General features: G+C 48.8%; 1 protein-coding gene across 1 annotated transcript in view; it reads left to right on the top strand.

Annotated features, from left to right (window-relative positions):
- The first annotated feature begins 3164 nt into the window (after positions 1-3164).
- GLI3 (GLI family zinc finger 3) overlaps positions 3165-19181 on the top strand; it is a 278933-nt gene continuing 262916 nt past the window's right edge. Inside the window, exons 1-2 of the mRNA XM_002713771.5 lie at positions 3165-3303; positions 17789-17954. Of these exons, the coding sequence (XP_002713817.2) occupies positions 17831-17954 (124 nt within the window). The 5' untranslated portion in view covers positions 3165-3303; positions 17789-17830. The remainder of the gene's footprint in view (positions 3304-17788; positions 17955-19181) is intronic.

The following is a 19181-nucleotide window of genomic DNA, read 5'->3' as shown; positions in this document are numbered from 1 at the left end:
CTGGGCCATAGCAGAGAGCTGGACTGGAAGAGGGGCAACCGGGACAGAATCCGGCGCCCCGACCGGGACTAGAACCCGGTGTGCTGGCGCCGCAAGGTGGAGGATTAGCCTATTGAGCCCCGGCGCCGGCCCCTTATCTTTTTATAACTGAAAATTTATGTTTCACAGTGTGCCAGAAGACTGAAGGAAGAATCAAAATATCTGGTTTATTCTACTCGTTAATTTATTGGCTGTCCTTTTTTATTTTTTGCCATTGGGTGAACAGAGGCTATCAGGATTTATTATTTGCATTTATGAGATGGAGGTGTAAGCAGTACTTGAATTTAAAAAATCACGGATTCTGCAAGAGTGCATGAAGCAAAGAGTAGCTCGTAGTTGTCTGCAGTTAGAGAATTCTCACACACGTGTGTCCCTTCATGCTGTTCTACACATGTTCTCCCGGCTGACCCAGTCATCTGAGAAGTATGGAGCTTGTGGCGCCTCACACTGTGCCACCAAGGGGCTCAGAGCCCAGGGAGGCTCAGAGAATCCCCAGGCCCGAGGCCAGGTAGTGAGGGGCAGGCGGGGCCCCTTCCTGACTTCTAGATCGCTATGATGAACGAGTAGCGATCTTTCTATCTCTTACGGATTTACTTATGTTTATGTATCTGAAAGGTGTGGTGACACAGAGGGAGGGGGAGAAAGAGAGGGCGCTGTTCTAACTCCTGGTGCATTCCTGAACGCCCACAACAGCCAGGGCAGAGCCAAGCCAGGAACTTGGAACTCCATCCGGGTCTCCTGACCGAGCGGCAGGGACCCACCTTCCTCTGCCTCCCCAGGCACGTTCCCAGGAACCTGGACCTGAAGCTGAGAAGCCAGCACTCAATACGGGACGCAGGGGGCAATGGCCAGCTGCAAGCGGTTTCTCCTCCTAACCAGTGAAGAGGCGGGGTGGGTGTTTGGCCCCCTGATTACCACGCGCCCCCTGGGGCACAGTATCACCTATCTGAATCCCTGCGATTGGAACTGCCTCTCCCCCTTGCTCCTGTGCAGGGTCCCAGTACTTGAGTCCCTGCCACCCACGTGGGAGACCTGAACTGAATTCTGGGCTTCTGGCTTCAGTCTGGCCTAACCCCAGCCTTTGGAGAGTTAACCAGTAGATGAAACATTCTCTCTCTCTCTCTCTCTCTCTCTCTCTCTCTCTCTCTCTTTCTCTCAGGCTCTTTGCCTTTCAAATAAATAAGTAGATACAAATAAAAGGTATGAGGTCGAGAGAAATCTTAAACGAATGCCAGCAAGTTCCGCCAGTCCTACTTCATTTCCACCACCTCTAGCGCAAAAGTTCCTCAGGTCTTTGTGACGAGCAACAAGTCCTAGGAAACCAACAGTGACTCTCACCACCGATTCCGCTAGCTTTTCTCCAGTGAAGCATTCGAATCTCAAAATGCTCCTCCAATCCCAACACTTCAGCACTCCCGCACCTACTCTCCCGCAGCGATGGCACTTGTGGCTGGCGGGGTGGGGGTCTCCGCTTACCCCAGAGAGCAGGAAGGGACGCTGGAATGTCCCAGGGGGGTCTTTGCTTTCTTTCCGCTTCTTCCTCTCTTCCCCCCTGAGAGCGCCTCTGCTTTTTCTCTCTCTTTCTAAGCCACAGGTCCAGGCTGAGTGTACTGAAAGGGAGCAGCTGAATGTGGACCGGCCACTTGAGGAGGAGGGAAAATAACTTGTGCTAGCACGGGCCGCTGACAACACAAGGGCAGGGACACTCCGCAGCTCCGGGAAAAGCTGCACGTTGGAGTCCAGGCTCCAAGCCCAGGGTCTTTGTTTCTGTGTCCTTTACCAAGTGGCCCATGGGGACAGCAGGTTGTGCGGTGGCAGTCCCCACGCCCCGAGGGCGGACGAGCCCAGTGGAGAGGCCAGCCCTGAACTTCCAAAAGCATCCTCCCGCGCGCGCGCTAGAGAGTTTCGGGGTTGGCCAGGAGAAACGGGAGGCTGAGGGAGCGCCGGGGATCTGCGAGGCCTTAAGCGAAGGGGAGTCCTGCCTGGAGCGAGCGAAAGACTGGGGAGCCGACGGCCCCGGGTAAGGCGCAGCGCGGGCGCCCGGGCGCGCGGTCGGGGGGCGTCCCGGCGGTGCGGCGGGCGCGGGCGGCAAGGGCGCCGCTGACATCACGCCCGGGCCCCCTTCCCCTCGCCGGGTGGGTGGGGCCTCGGCGCGCCGAGCGGGCGCGGGGTCAAGGAGGGGGAAGAGGAGGAGCAGGCATGAATGTGTCTGTGTGAAGACGGGCGACGGGCGGAGCGGGCGGAGGGCGGGGAGGGAGCGCGCGCGTGGCTCGGAGCGCCCGGGCTCCCCCCGCAGCCCCCGGCCCGCGAGGCGCCGCCGCCGCCGCCGCCTCCTCCTCCTCCTCCTCGCCGCCGCCGCCGCCGCCGCCGCCGCCCGCATCGCACCAGGGCCCCGCTCCGGGCGCGGGGACCCAGCGGGCGGGGGCAGCGTGGGCCCGCGGCGCGGCCTGCCTGGAGCGAGAAAGCAAAAGTAAGGCAAGCCGCGCTCCAAGTTTTCCCAACTTCGCCCCCTGCGGCGGCCGGCGTCCCCACCGAGCCCGGGAGTGGCGGCGAGACAAGGGACGGGGCGGGGGCGGGGCGGCCGGAGCGCGAGCGCGCGGCAGCGCCGGGAGTCCGGCAACATCTGTGAAAAGTTGGGGGAGGAGGAGCGCGGGGAGGAGGAGGACGAGGAGGCGAGCGGGGCAGGCGGGGGCGCGCGGGAGGGACGCGCAGAGCCGAGGGACAACTTTTCCGCCCCGTGAGTAGCGCGGGGTCGCGGCGGGGGGCGCCTCCGCCCCGCGCGGGGCTGCAGGCCTGGATGGGACCTCGTTGCCGAAAGTCGACTGCAGGCCCGGAGGGGCAGACAGTGGGGGGGTTTCTTTCTTTCCCTCTCCCCTCCCTCCCGCGGGTGAACCAAATCAGAACTGTCACTCAGGGCCCGTGAGTCAGAAGGGATCGGATTACACGATCCCTGAAACCGATGCCGGAGCCGCACGGGCGGGCGGGCGGGCGGGAGCGGGCAGGGCCAGCGCCGCCGGCGGCTCGCACACTCGCCCTCGCGCGCTCGCGCCGCTCCCAGCCGCCCGCGCCGCTCTCCCGCCCGGCCCGCGCGCCCCGCGGCCGTCCGCGCCGCACCATGCCCGCGGCGGGCGCACCCCGCGCCCAGCCCGGCCGCCGGCGGTAGCCCGAGCCGCCCGCGACCGCGCGGAGCCCGGAGCCGCCCGCCCGCGCCTGGGACGCGGGTCTATGGGAAGTTCGGGGACTTGACAGCCGCCGCCGCCGCAGGTACGTCCCGCCAGAAGTTCTTTGTTTCGCGGGCCCCGCAGCCGGCTCCTGCGGCCGCGCCCCCGCCTCTGGGGCCAGAGGGGGTCCCCGCACGGCGCGGGGGGAACGGGAGCGGGTGGAAAATGGCTGTCTGGAGGCGCCGGGAGTTAGGAGAGCCACCCGTGCGGCGTCGGAGTGGGTGTTTGACTCGCGCCCTGCTCCCTAGTGCCCGAGCCCCGGCCATCCGCGGAGGGACGGGACCATCTCGCGCGCCCGGGAGGCGAGAAGTTCGTGACCGCCACCGCTGCGTCCCTTGCCCCCGCCCTGGCCGAGGCTTCGCAGGGACCGCGCGAGCCCCCAGGCTCCTGGGTCCCTCCTCTGCGCTCTGGGCTCCGGCGCCGGGCGCGCACGGCCCTGGGACGGGCGGAAAGAGGCGGGCGGCGCGGTGGGTGCGCGCGGGGACCGCCGCCGCGGGGCTTCTGCAGCCGGGGCTCGGCCGGGGAGGGGGCGGGGGTTTGGTGTGAGCGCGGGGAGAGGCGCGCCTCGTTCGTCATGGAGGAAAAGTGAAAGTTGTACCATCTGTGTGTGATTTGGGACTCTTATTTCTTTTCCTTTCCAGGGGCGGCAGAGAAAAAAATTATATATATGTATATATATATATATATACATATACACACACATATGTAAAAGTAAGCATGGTCCTTGCACTGCTAGTTTTAAGAGGCCGCGTTTGCACGGCGCAGAATGGGGTGTGAATGCCTCTACGGAGACAGTTACGCTCCCGAGGCGGGGCGGGAGGAGGTGCAGAGGGAGACAGGGCCGACCCCAGGCGTGGGGAGCCTGTGCCGCGACTTTGCAGCCGACTGCCAGATGCAGCCTCCGCAGGAAGATGCCAGCCCCGAGAGGCGCGGGGCCCCTGGCTTCCCTCGCTAACCCCGCGTGCAGGCACCGCTGAGCAGGTTTCTCCGTCGCGGTGCCTAGCGCGCCCTGATCCTCCTCTCCCTGGTGTAGACGGGCCTCGGGGACGGTGCTCGTGGCCCTCTGCCAGTTTGTATGTACATATATTTATGTAAAACATTTTCTCCCAGCTCCTTGCCAGCTGTTCCACATTTTCCAGCTGCCACTTCAGTTTGCAATGATGGACTGTCCGCGTCTCCAAGTCAAAGAGCGCTTTAGTGAGGGCTGCGGAGGGCCGGCTGCCGTGCGCATGCAGGGGCTGGGCTGGCAGGAACGGTCCTGGGAACACCCGCGCTCTCCTTCTCCCTTCCTTCCTTTTCCCTCCATGCTGCCTCTCCGGACAGAGCACGGTGCGCTTATTTCGCCGCCAAATGCGAGCAATTGGGCCTTTCCTTCCTAAATTTGATTCTGTACAGAATTTGGATGAGGCCGTTTGATCCCTGAAATATGTCTGGTGTAAATAAATGAACTTTTTAGGAAGGAAATCCAGCTGGAGCGCGTTGGGCATGGCCGGTGGGAGCCTGTGCCGTGGCCATCCGAAAGCACCTCATTTCTGGCTGTTGAGGCAGGAGCTGTTCCTCCACCGCGTGTTACACTTTGTGTGTTGTCTGATGCCTTAGCACATTTACAGGCCGAAATCTTCAAGAATTGGCCTAAAGTATTAATTTTGAGTATTTATGTAATTGCTCCCTAATTTGAATTAGGTGCCTTATTGATTGATTCCTGTAATTATTTCATTTAGGTTTTAAATTAAAAATTAATAGTAGTCTGACAGTTTCTTAATTACATGTGTCAAGATTATTTTGAAGAGGGAAAATGCTGTGTTTTAAAATAGCGGAATAGCCTCAAAAATCTCTTCGTGTCTCTAGAGCAGACCAGTGTTTCAGTGGAGGGGTGGTATTAAGGCAGTGGTGATTGTTTTTAACAACGTAAACTGTGTGAAGTATCTGAGGAATTTGTTTATGTTAGGAAATATGGGTCTAACACTTTGGCTGCTTCCACTGCAGTCCAACCTAAAACAAACATGAAATAACATTTAAATTAGTTCGAATGGCAAATGTATACAGAGCAGAGGGTTTATTTTATACTAAAAGCTATTTAAATTAGAAATTCCCTGCCTAAGGGGAGATTCTTTCAGGGTATAGGATTCTTCAAGTCAGCCTAGAGGAGCTTTGGTTTAAGATGCGTGAGTGAGTCTAATGTGAGAGGTGTCTAGTGAAATTTCACACAGGCAGAAACACTTTAAAAGGTATAGATGGCATTGTTGTTAATAGGCTAGTGGGTTTAACTCACATGCCTACCAATTCCCGGTGCTTTTAACGTGCTTGTATTCTTGTATTGAACCCTGATATAAACACACTTTTAATGTGTGTTTAAGTTGCAGAGGACCAGAGACAGAAATGAGAGCACTCAGTGCTCATGAAAAATGGCTCTGTTGAGTGATTTCATTACTTATTTGATGAAAGAATCATTAATTTGTCAATGGGATGCCCAAGCCTAAAAGTTGGACTTTCCTTTGTTTCTTGGCCAGTGAATTACCTGCAGCCTTCCTGCCTTCCTAGGCAGTTAGAGCTCCCTGCCTTCCTTCTAAGGAAGGGATCCTGCTTACCAGGGCCTCCCCTCCCCTTTTTTTTGAGGATAGACTTTGGGAGCTTATGAAAGGAAACAATTTAATGATCATTGTTGCATGCACTCTCTTATAGGAGACAGTAACATACTAAGAAAAACCAGACTTGAAGGAAAAGTGAATCAATGAGTCATGAAATGCTCAGGAAAACCTTAGTAATGGAATGTTAATGCTTTTAGACTATAGTAGATTATCTTAAAAGTCAGACTTTTCTTCTTTATGCAATTGTTGTAAATCCCCAGCTAAAGAAGTCTTTGAAGGAGGTTTTAGTTTTGCTGGCATTCATATTCTGAGGTCGGTCTGATTTGTTTTGGAAGATTCAAGAGATTTTCTGCCAACTTATATCAGGGAGATGCAATTAAAATGCTGAGATGATTATAAAGGAGACATTCTCCTGTATGCATGTGGAAACACACGTATCTGTGTATGTTTGTAAAACAGAAGATCGCACTCTAATAATGACTTCAGGTTGCATTTTCGTTAAATCATAGAGGAAGATGCTGCCCTTCAGTTTGTGTTGTCATTTTTCTAGATGAAAATTGATCTGTTCTAGTTTCAAAGCAAATACAGGGAGACAGAATAAACAACAACAGGGCTGGGATACTGCTGCAAACTTTTTCAAGTACTTTCAGTGTATTTTTCATCTTTACTTTTATTTGATGGGCCTGTGAAATAGAGCTGTAGACTGGCGAAGACTTTAAATGAAATTTCACACTTTGATGATTTTTTTTAAACTTTGATATATTGACAGCAAAAGGAGCTGCAAAGCTTTTATATAACTTGAGCAGTAACGCCAAGCAGCAGTCAAACGTCTCCATGCATTTGTGTTTAACTGCAGAAGAAAAACATGTCCATGGGCAGTAGAGGTTCTTATCAACCCCCTAATCCCAGATCCCAGCAAACCTTGAGGGCATGCCTCAGATCTTACTGAAATCACTGTGGACTCTCACAGTTTGCAGATTAAATATGCTATGTGTTCCTGGCTCCAACAACAGTTTTATGAGCTCACTAAGCTTCCTGTTTTAAGATCCTTTTCTTAAGTTTTTAGGACCTGCTAAAGGCAATCCTGTCTGGAGTAAGTGGTACTTGTTAATTTAGAGACACTTTAGATATTTCATTCGCTCTTTAAAAATTGCCCAAATTATTATTTTTAAATCAAAAGGCTAGTTACGGAGGGAAGGGGGAGGAGAGCTGTTTGGGAGAAATTGGATGTTAAATGTGTTTGTAAATGCAGTTGATTGCAAAGTTTACATGGTGTCTCACTTGTTTTATGACACGCTTCCTCTGCCTAGCCCCTGAAAATTAGACTTTTTCCACTTGTAATTCTCAATGTTCGATATTTTAGTGCCAAATTTTTAAGCTACTCATTACCACTGCCTTCCCCCACCCCTTTTTTTTTAAATGTGAAAGTGTGTTTTGTTCTGTGGGTGTATATTTCAACCCGACAAAACGTCTCAGAAAATCTATGGCTTTCTAAAGAAGTTGAATGAAAAAGCCATTACATAGTTAATAAGGTGGCATTGGAACACTTCAGCCCCCTCCTGAAAGGCAATATTGTGTTGAGCTCCACATCTGCATCTGTGCTATCTACAGTCGTGTCCTCATATAGGGTGCTTTTGCATTTTGCACCAGAGTCATCATTAAAAAAGAAAATACTTACAACATTGTCCAACAACATGTCATATCATTCCCAAGAGAACCTGAGCCAATTTTGTGTTTAAAGGTTATTCAATGAATGAAATTGTGAAAGCCCATTTGTCAAAGTACTGCATGGTTTCTGTTAGTTTTCAAGCCCCAAATTCATTGTCTGCCCCGGCCCAGCCATTAGTCATCAGTGTATTAGTGCTGCCTTCAGGCCATGCTGCCCAGCACTCTTCACACCATTATAGCTTTGAAAGTGTACTCTGTCGACTTGTAGAATTACTGCCCTGGTTTCCGCCTGGCTGGGTTTGAGGTAAGTCCCCTCCCTACCTTCTAGCTGACTGTAATCCTTGCTTTCTTTCAAAGCTCCTTTCCAGAGATTTAGGGGAAAACTTTCTTAAGGGCCGTGTTGGCATCATACTGTGGTTTTGTTGTGGCATGCGCTGTACATATAAATTGTACCTGCAGTAAATTGGATTGATTGCTGGCCTGCAACAGCTAGAGGGGCTTTTTTTTTTTTTTTTTTTTTTTTTGGAGGGAACAGGGGACGTGTGGGGGGTGGCACAGGAGTAAAAAAACACAAGCATTTGATTGTTTGTATAATTTTGTATCACAAAATTAAATCAGTGAAATAATGGGAGATGAGTACAATTTTATTCAAATCCCTTTTGGAATAACTTCAGAATGCAGCATGACATTCCACTTGCTTATCTTCACGAGGAAATTTTTAGCTTTAGCGACTTTGACTTTTTTCTTGAAGATTTCATAAAATGCCTAACAAGACTCCAGAGTGCTTTACATTACAAACTATTGATTTTTTACAAAAAGAGACTGAAAGCTCACCGTTTAGATGAAAGATAAGTTTCAAATTGCAGTAATGAAGGAATGAGGCAGTTAAACCCTATTATTGATTTCATTTTGTGATATTTTGAAAAAGAATAATTCAGTCTGAAGAAAGTTATCAGTGTGCAGAGAAACCTCATCCAGCAGCTTAAGCTTGACACCTTAATGACTGAGACACATGAACACCTACAATTCAGTGGCCAGAGGTGTGGGTCAGGCCAGAGTGTGCTGTTGAGCTCTAGGTGTTAAAATGGAATTCCACTCCAGACCGTCTCGCTGGAGGGTATGTAGTTTGGTGTAGGTTGGATTGGCAGTTTTGTACATTCAAGGGGTGAAAAATAAGACAACTGAAGAATTCTTTTGGTGAATAAGCAAAATTTATAAGCTAAGTGACCAAGGATTAGTTTTGACTAAACAAGCCTTCATTAAAAATCCTATATTTTGAAAGAATTTCTTTTAAAATTGTAGTTAAGATTCAAAAATCAAAAAGTTTGAAAATTGTAAGGATAAATTATGGCAAATAGTAGTTCACAAAAAATACGTTAAGTACCTTTGGGATATCTATACCTGATTTTAACACCCAGCAAGTGTTGGTCTAATATTTGTGATGGTTTAAACGTAAATTGCTATTCAAAGAGTGTGCACTTTACCTAAGTTTTACTGTAAACACACACACACACACACACACACACACACAGAGTTCTAGGAAGTCAAAGTTAGATGAGTTTTGTAAGAATAATTGAAGTTTTTGTTTTCTTCTGGAAATGTGTGGGATCTTTTAATTGCAGCCAACCTCAGTGAAGTGAGACAGGGACACATTTGATCAGCAGTGATGTTTTTGTGATCCTGGTGGAGCTTACAGGTTTTCGTGAGCTTAGCTGATCTAGACCCTGATAACTGCCTTACAGATCTCAGTTTCTGTCTGCAAAGGATTGGCTGTTTGCAGCTAACCTGCAGAACGTGGGGGTGCCAGTTGGCTCCACGTGGTTGCTCATTCTTCTGTGGTACCTGTTAGGCAAGCTGCTTCCTGCAAAATGTAACCAAGCACATGGGACTCGTGTTGTACAGTGTTGCAGAACTGAGAAATAATAATAAGTAGCAGATTGAGACTTCATCCTCCCCTCAGTGTTTCTCATAGCTGCCAATCTCCTCTCTTGAATATACATAGCAGAAAGGTAAAATGGGAACCCACACTTGTAATTTCAACTGTAACAGCAATGGTGACTTTCATGTCCAATGAGCTTTTCAGTGGTTGAAGAAAAATGAGTGGATTTCTTAAAAGTTTGGGTGTAGGTCATTTACTAAAACCAAATTCATCTAATCCATGGCTGGGCAATTATTTTCTCTTGGGTTTATTCTGTTTCCCTTAGGGTCATTCCATTTTGGGATGTCTGCCACAAATACTGCTTCTCTGCCATGAGGGGCAGAGAAGAAATGAAGGGGAGAAAGACTGAAAACAATAGCAGATTTGGGGACCCTTCTATGATTCCAGTGCAATGTGCACTGAGAGTAGCTTTTTTATTTGCAGTTAAGGAACTAGGCATTCTTGGTGAAGAAGAAAAAAAATCTCATGTGAAGATAAAATAATTGTACATTAAAAATACTGTGATTAAAAATGCATGAAGATTTCATTAAAGGACTTAGGGTGTTTTCCTCCTTTCCTTACAGGGAAGGGAGAGGAAGACTGAGAAATCTTGGAAACTGTTGGCAGGTCACAGAGGTTATGCATGTCTAATTGATTTTAAGTTCAGAAACATATTTTGAACACAGGGAAAAGGAACCACGTTACAAACCTACACAGGGTTTTCTGCAGCTCATGATTGCCTCCAATGTTTTGAATTCCCTACATTCTGCTTCTTCGAACTCAGGCTTTTCCCCCATTTCCAGAATTGATCTAAGAGTTGAAATCAGCATTAGTTTGCTTCTTGATTTTGTAAAGCTGTTTCTCTTCCTAAAGGATTTATTTCCTTCAAAAATGAGTTACTTCATAGGTACAAGGAGGCGTAAAGAATTTAATGGAAATTTTACCTAAACACTTGGTGAAGAGTAGCATCTTGAAGTCACAGCTGATCTGCTAATAATAAAGTATGAGAGAAATGTCACTCTTCAGTGATACAGGGAAGGCTGCCTCGGAAAATCCTTATCCAGGCTGATTTTTTTTTTCTCTTAAGCATTAGCACATTAGGGAGATCCTTCAGCTTATCCATATATATAGGCAGGTGTAAACAAATGTGATTTTTCTGGAGGAAAGCATAGTCCACTGGAGTCGAACTGCAGAGAGTAATTTCTCACTTAAGGCCCAGTCGTGGTGTCTTTGGAATGCCTTCCAGTGGTGATCTCGCCTAGACAAGAGCTGCCTCATCCTATCAGAAACTGATTGGGCTATCATTTAGCAGGTTTTTCACTTGTTTAAATCTTTAAATGCATAAAGAAAAAGAGTTACTGGCCACGTTCAGCACTTCAAAACAAACGTACTGGACTAGGAAAATAAATGAGTTATGTACACTGCTGCTTCGTTTTACCCACGATGGGAAACTTGGTTCCTTCAATTCAAACATCGTTTTAAACGTTGGCTTTAGCACTGATGAGCGATTAGACAATAAAGGACTCCTGCCTGCACGTGGGTCAGGGGCTTCACCGCAGAGACCCACTGGGGAAAGCCTGACTTTCGCACATGCTCCCAGGGTTGTGATTTTTCATGCTCTCTTCCTACTGCAGAAAGCCTGTGGTGCTGTTAGGGTTGAACTTGGGGACTGCACTGGGGGGGGGGGGGTCTGTGCCTTCAGCATCCCTGAGACCCCCATGTATTTATGGCAGCTGGTGAAGATACACACACATTTGGGAGTCGGGTGAATAAGCGGTGAGTTAGAAGTTTTGCAAGTGATGTCCGCGCCCAGCGGTGTGCTAAAGGCTTTCCACGTGTTGTTCTGCAGTGCCTCCTTACAGAGAGGCACACGGGGTGGGGGTGCACTGTGAGATACGCCGAAAGTTGGCCCTCTCCGAGGCCCGCCGGTTTAATCAGCTGTGTGAATGCAGCCAGGGCCGCCCCTACGGACGTGTGCTAGGCTTTTCGCAGGGCCAACGGGAGAGCGAGCCTGCAGATGCCCGCTAGCGTTCCCGAGGAGCGGGGTTAAACCTCTCCGACCTAGCGATCCGGCCGCTGCGGTGCGCTGGGGAGGCACGGCCGGGCACTGCGCACCCGCCCCGGCAGGCTGAGGCGCAGAGGCCTTGTTCCCTGAAAGGCTGCTCGCGGCGTGCGGATCCCAGCGGCCCCCGACACCCGGAGCCACCTCTGAGACACGCGGCGCGCGGGGGCCGGGCCCTCGGCGTGGACCTGGCGCGCGGGCGTAATGATGATGGATGCGGCGACGCCGCGCTCCGAGGGCGCTGCTCCGCCCGCGCCCGCTAATGAATTGGCTGCGCCGGGCCAGGAAAGCGACGTCCAGGGAGGAGTGGGCGCGCGCGGTGGGGGGTGAGGGGCGCTTAGAGGTGTGAAGAGCAGGCGTTGCCCCCGTCCCAGGCGACCTGCCAGGAAAGTGCAGAGCGGAAGCACCTTCCCGCAAAACTGACCGTGAACGCAGTGCTCTCAGAAATGGACCAAAGGTCTGCTACCCCCGCACCGCCCCTGCCACGGCAGCTCTAAGAAGGAAACTGACATTTAAAGTGTGGGTCCCCGCAAGAACCTTTGAATTGGGTCCATGTGACTGTTTTTCTTTTGCTTTCAAACCCAGACATGCGTCACAGCATCACCTGGTCTTGGGGCCCAGGAAACTGAATGGCTTGTGTAGTGGGAGGGGGAGGCAGGTACAGATGTGTAACTGCAAGCCAAGGCGCACCTGCAGGCAGGTGGCGGGTAGGAGGCGGAATAGGTTTAAAATGGGGTCTGGAATCACTGTGCCCTTGGCTTAGGCCTCCGGAAGATGACAAAAGATTCGGGGCAGTTGCCTGGGAGAAAGGCTGGACTGTTGGATCCCAGGAAGCAATGCCCATTCCACCTTTGCCTCTGAAAGCTACAAGCTTCATGCAGGAAGCACACACTCCCCGAGCGCTTTTCCTTGGTTGCAGTGTTGCTTTTCCCGCCCACGTATTCCAGCTGTTGGGACTCAAACATCAGCTAGAGAACATTTCCCCCCTAAGCATGAACAGTCAAGGGGCATGCCAGCAACTCTTGCATGTAATGTGTCAGTGGTGAAAGGCATTGACAGAGCACCGAGGAAACTGCACGGGGAAAGCCTCATTTCATTCACGTCTGAAAAACAGTGGCATGTTTTCCTCGGAGAAAAGTCTTTGAAGTGAAGCAGAACTTCAGATTTTTCCTTGATACATAGGTTCCAAATAAATTATGTTTGATTACTTAAGAAACTCCAGGTTTTTTTTTTTTTTTTTTTTTTTTTTTTTTTAAAGCAGTGCCAGGGAGCTCCTTCCCCAGCTATGGCTTAGGATTGTGCCAGGATTTTATGGGTCCCTTCCATACTGAATGCTTCAGGAGTCACCCCAGGACTGTTCCCAACCCCTCACTGCTCCCTGACAAACCCTGCTGCACCACTGGGAGCAGGCACCCTTTCCTGCTCGCCACTCCACCTGCACAGTTTCAGGAGTTGTGGGCGCCTAAATTGTGAAAACTTTTTCCATTGGGACTGTCAGGGACACAGTTGTGTTTGTATCAGTAAAATAGGCTGAAATAATTTATAGAGATGTACAGGAACCAGATGTCTGCCTTGGCTAGGTGCCATTTTTATAGCCCCTTCCAAGCATAAGCCACACTTTTAAATAATTAGTTACTAACTAATGAGATCCAAGAATAAGTTGTCAAAATAAAAGAAAGAAGTAGACTCTTGAGTGACCAAGGTCCTGTATTTTAAAAATTCCATTTCAGATCGGGGGTGGTGTGGGGAGAATAGCAGTTCCTCTTCTCTAAGACCATTAATTAGTGTGATTGCAGGCAGTGCCTGCAGCTTTACCTGTTCTCACAGGAGCCTCTCCCTCTGGTGATGAGCACTGGGGGTTTACTGCTTTGTTAAAATGAAGTCCTGTGCCTTGGGGGGAAAACCCAACGACTGCACAAGAACCAAGTTTGTCAAAGCACTTTGGTGACTTCTGTCCTGACTGCTGTTAATTAGCTCCCTCTGTTACGGGAGAGGCTTGCTGCTCACCAGGAATCTACCTCTTGTCCATTGGTGTGCTTCCCTGTGCAGTTTTAACTTAGTAGGCTCTTTGCCCAAATTGAGCCAGTAAAACTGTGTTGACTTATTTATTAATTTATTTGAGAGGCAGAGAGAGAGAGAGAGCTCCTATCTGCTGGCTCACTCCCAGGATGCCCGCAACAGCCTGGGGGATGTGAGGACTCAGTCCAGGTCCCCCACACGGGTTCCAGGAGCACATTTACTTCAGCCATCACCGCTGTCTCCCAGAGTCTTCATAGCAGGAAGCTGGAGTTGAGCTGGGGCCAGGTCAGGAACCCAAGTACTCTGACAAGGGATCTTACCCAGACTTAACCAGTCTCTTAATCTTTATGCTAAATGCCTGCCCACTATGTGTGTTTTTAAGGAAACAGTTATGGTATAGTAAGTGCTTGTTTATCTCAAATGGCTAAAAATGAAGTGCATTGATTAATTAACTATTCTTATGAATGCTTTTAGTTTTTATATTATGTACCAGTTTTCAGGGAAACACTGGATATAAAAGAAAATGTGTGTAGCTGATTTAGTGAAGACTTAAGCCATCAATGTGCTCATCTGTTTACTCAGCAAGCATCCTTATGTGTCCCAGGTGCTGAGAGGGGGGAGGCCCAGTTCTTATGGTGCTGGTGGTGAAGGGGTGGTGCAGAGATGGACATCCAGCGAAGACTTTCCCAGATGAAGAGTGTACTGTCATGGTGACCTGTCCCGGCACGGCTTTGTGTGATCTGTTGGAATTTGGTACTCTGGGATGCAGTTCATTCCTTAGTTTATCCAATCAGCAAACCCTTCGGTGATTACCCACTGCATGGGGTTTATAGCACTGTAGACAAAAATAAACGTGCAGAGCAGTTTGTTCAAAAGCTTGAGTTAGCCAAGCAGTAGTGTTTGTTGCAATAGAGGTGGCTGAGGCTACGCTCCAAGAAAAAGACATCGCCTCAGGGACTGGGCCCTGGGACCTGAATGTGTAGCAAGCATTGTAGCAACAGCTGATAGAAATGGTTCCTGTGCTCCGCTGAGAGACACCAATGTGGATTGGGTCGAATTGTTCTGGCAGACCTTTAAAATGATATTTAAATCGTTTTGATGAATCATTCAAAAAATGAAAGAACCATTCTGAGATAATTAGGTCTGGAATGGACCATCGAAAATTTCACTTTAAGGATTCTGTATCCCAGTTCATGGGAAAGCCTGCAGGGTCTGTGATGCCTCAAAAATGAAATATGTACTTTTGTGTTGAAGGGCATTTTTCAAGATTCTTAACTTTTAACACATTCTTAAGAAGGTTGTTCCCCTCCACACCCTCAGAGAAAATGGCTCAGGCTCATTGTCTGCTTCTGTCACTTGACAGGGAGACACCTGAGGTTCAGCCACAGGTTGCCCTAGGTGGTTGGCTGGACAGCTCCAGGGGTGCGGGGAAACACTGGAAGCCCTGGGGAGGGAAGTCCGCCCAGCCTCTTCACTGTGGCACTTCCTCCGTGCTCTCTCGGGGAGGTTTCTGAATTTGGAGTGGATCCTGCTATTGATATGTAAATTTAACTTAGTGCTTCTTTTTTCTGTTGGGTTCTACAAAAGCTGTTCTTAAATAACTTGTGTGTTTTTACAGTGAATGACACTGGATAATCTCAGAAAAGAAATGGAATTTAGTGGAAGAGCTGGTGCTATAGCGCCATGTGGCCTCTGGTTCTTAAGCTTTCTAGTCACTTGAATCCCAGATCAAGGGGAATTTACTGTACAACAGAGAATTTGCAGTTCCTTTGCAAATTTGAACTAGGAATGACTAAAGTTATTTCATCTGTTGCTTTTTTTTTTTAATTTCACTGATCACTGTTTCGATTGACCACAGTGGTGACGTCAGCTAAATGTGGAAAAACAGATGACTAGACCAAATAAATACGCACCATGAGTGCCACAGTCTAAGTAACTTAAAGAAAACATGGTAGAGAGGGTATTTTCATCTTCTTTTGTATTCTTTTTTAGGTGTAAACATCACTGCAAAAAGTGAACATGAACCAAATGGAGTGAAACTTGTTGAATGATGAGTTAGGGCAATTATCACATGAGTGAAGTTAGTGAAAGGTAGACTAATGGAACTTGCCTTTAGTTAAATGTAGTTATTTCCTAAGTCATCCCAGTGTTCGCTATCAGTGATCATTAGATTTTTCCTTGTGGGATCAAGGCCATATTGTGCAGTTATCTTTGTTTGAAAAATGTAACTCAAATGAATTGAAATGTTCTTGTGTTTTAAGAAAGTATAAAGTTTTAAGAAAGTTTACCTGAATGAATTAGAACTAAGGGACACATTTCAATTCAGATTTTTTTTTTTAGAATTTGTTTTTTTAAGGATTTATCTTACTAATTTGAAAACCAGAGTTAGAGAGAGAGAAAGAGAGAGAGAGAGAGGCAGAAACAGAGAGAGAGTTCTTCCATCCACTGGTTCACTTCACAATGGCCAGAGCTGGGCCAAGCCAAAGCCAGGAGCCAGAAGCTTCATCTAGTCTACCACATGGATTGCAGGGGCCCAAGCACTTGGACCATCCCTTTCTGCTTTCCCCATGCATCAGCAGGGAGCTGGATCGAAAGTGGAGCAGCCAGGACTCAACCAGAACCCATATGGGATGCCAGCGTAAGCCCATACGGGATGCTGGCATCTCAGGTGGAGACTTTACCCCCTATGCCACAATGTCAGCCTTCAATTCAAATATTTTAGTAAGAGAACCAAAAATCATTTGCCACGTGACTTGAGTTATCCTCTAATTCAGAACTTCCGGTGGGGTTCGATATAGGAAATTGTTGAACACCCCTTGAAACACTGAGTTAATGATTAAAAGCCTGAGGGCAGGTATTATGGCGCAGCAGGATATGCTGCTGCGGGGGATGCGTGTATCCTATAAGGAGGTGCCAGTGCAAGTCCTGGTTACTCTGTCCTTCTGATCCAGCTCTTTGCTAATGCCCCTGGGAGGCAGCAGATGATGGCCCATTTACTTGAGTCCTTGTGACCCATGTGGCAGACTCAGATTGCGTTCCTGGCTTCTGGCTTGGCTTGACCCAGTCCTCAGATGTTGTGGGCATTTGGGGAGTGAACCAGTGGATAGAGGATCTCTCTCCATCTCATCCTGTTTCTCTGTCACTCTGCATTTCAAATAAATACATCTTTTAAGAAAGAATTAAAAATCATCTCCAGCTTTGGAAGTTTTACTGATACTGCTTCCTATTGTTGGCCACCTAAAGAAACAATTCATAGCCGGCGCCGTGGCTCACTAGGCTAATCCTCCGCCTTGTGGCGCCAGCACACCGGGTTCTAGTCCCGGTTGGGGAGCCGGATTCTGTCCCGGTTGCCCCTCTTCCAGGCCAGCTCTCTGCTGTGGCCAGGAAGTGCAGTGGAGGATGGCCCAAGTGCTTGGGCCCTGCACCCCATGGGAGACCAGGATAAGTACCTGGCTCCTGCCATCGGATCAGCGCACCATTGGAGGGTGAACCAACGGCAAAAAGGAAGACCTTTCTCTCTGTCTCTCTCTCTCACTGTCCACTCTGCCTGTCAAAAAAAAAAAAAAAAAAAAAAAAAAAAAAAAAAAAAAGAAAGAAAGAAACAATTCATGAGTCTGGCTTAAAAGAGTAACATGGGGCCGGCACTATGGCATAGTGGTAAAACCGCTGCCTACAGCACCCGCATTTCATATGGGCACCAGTTCAAGAAGCGGCTGCTCCATTTCCGATCCAGCTCTCTGCTATGGCCTGGGAAAGCAGTAGAAGATGGCCCAAGTCCTTAGGCCCCTACACCTTTGTGGAAGAAGTTCCTGGCTCCTGGCTTCAGATCGGCCCAGCTGCATCAGTTGTGGCCATTTGGGGAATGAACCAGCGGATGGAAGATCTTTCACCCTCTCTTTCTCTCTGCCTCTCTGTAACTCTGCCTTTAAAATAAATAAATAAAGCGTAAAAAAAAAAAAAAAGTAACATGACACTGAGGTTCACAGGAGAGACACAATTGAAAGCGGAGACATTTAGACCATTTGATCACCAATGCCCAGTAGGGATTTTGGAAGGTTCCCCTTTGGGGACCTCTCCCTTTGTTCTCTTTCAGTGTGGATGGGTAGAATTAGCCTGTCTTGTGACTGTGACTTTGAGACATTTTTGCCAGAAAACCTGTTTCATCCAGATTTTGAGGCTCTTCTGTGGTGACAAGTGCAGCGGGCCTTTGCCTCTGAATGAGTTTCTTTTCCCACCACTCCTGGAAGCTGATTGCGCTGTTGGTGTTTTGCAGGCATTCCTGGTAGAAAGAGAGCTGAAGTAATGAGAAGACAGCATGGAGGCCCAGTCCCACAGCTCCACGACCACTGAGAAGAAAAAGGTGGAGAGTTCCATAGTGAAATGTTCCACTCGGACAGACGTCAGCGAGAAGGCCGCGGCCTCGAGCACCACTTCCAATGGTGAGCGGCCGCGGGGATGACCAGCAGCCAGGCCTGTGGTCACGTTCATGTTCTCTGCATTGCTGGCGCGTGGAGCGTCTGCACCTGAACCACAGTGTTTGTTCCGTGGGAGGCCACGGAAAGCCCATGGAGCAGGGTGGGGGGTGGGGACTGCGCCTCCGTAATCTCTATTTTGGCACCGGACCTCCATGCTTTTTCTTCCAGATTTCCTAATTTGAGATGTAAATGTGATAGGATATTTATTATAGGAAGTCCCTGTTTTGGCATTTTTAGAAATCATCTTGATTAGTCTGGCAAGAGTTCAAAACACTTTGCATTTCATGTGGAAAGTCGATACTAGTCGGGATAATTAGTTATTACAAAAGACACAAATGTAGTCATGTCAAAATTAGTGGCAGGGTTCTTCCCCCCTTCTCGCCTCCCCCAAACTTTAAGTAGACTGCTGTCAAGGTTTTAAAACTTGTTAATGGTTGAACCTCAAGGTAACATCAGTATCTGAGATGCAGGTTTTGTTGTTGGCTTATACAAATTTAGTTTCTTAATTGTATTCAGATATGTAAAGCCACTGTTTCCATTAGCTGTATTTTACATTTCTTTTTTTTTAAATTTATTTATTTGTTTGAAAGTTGGAGTTACAGAGAAGTAGAGACAGAGGCAGAGAGAGAGAGAGAGAGAGAGAGATCTTAACATCGCTGGTTCATTCCCTAAATGGCTGAAATGGTCAGGAATGGGCCAGGCTGAACCAGGAGCTTCACTGGGGTCTCCCACATGGGTGCAGAGGCCCAAGCACTTGGGTCATCTTCCACTGTCTTCCCAGGCACATTAGCAGGTAGCTGGATCAAAAGTGGAACAGCCAGGATTCCAACAGACGCCCATATGGGATGCTCATGCTGCAGGCGGTGGCTTTACCCACACTTCCACAGTGCCAGCCTCTGTATTTTACATTTTTAAGGTAAATGTTGAGAGGCATTTCAAGCAAGCATGGAGCATTGAAGATAAACTCTAGAGCCCCCTCTCGTTAAAACAGACCTGAATATTTGATGGTAACCGCCACTGCTTTTCCCAGCTTTTCCATGCTGTAGGCCATTAATGCCTTTTCTTTGTACAGCTGTCACGGCCAATCCTGGCCTCCCCACTCCATTTTTCCACTTTCCCTTAGGAAGATGTCTGGTTACACTGATTTTGATGAGCCAGGGTGCTACCTCCCTCTCAATGGGCGTGCTTTAT

The sequence above is a fragment of the Oryctolagus cuniculus genome, chromosome 16, assembly GCF_964237555.1.
Source record: "Oryctolagus cuniculus chromosome 16, mOryCun1.1, whole genome shotgun sequence".
Lineage (NCBI taxonomy): Eukaryota > Metazoa > Chordata > Mammalia > Lagomorpha > Leporidae > Oryctolagus > Oryctolagus cuniculus.
Note: the sequence above shows the minus strand (reverse complement) of the source record. Positions and strands in the feature narration are given on the sequence as shown.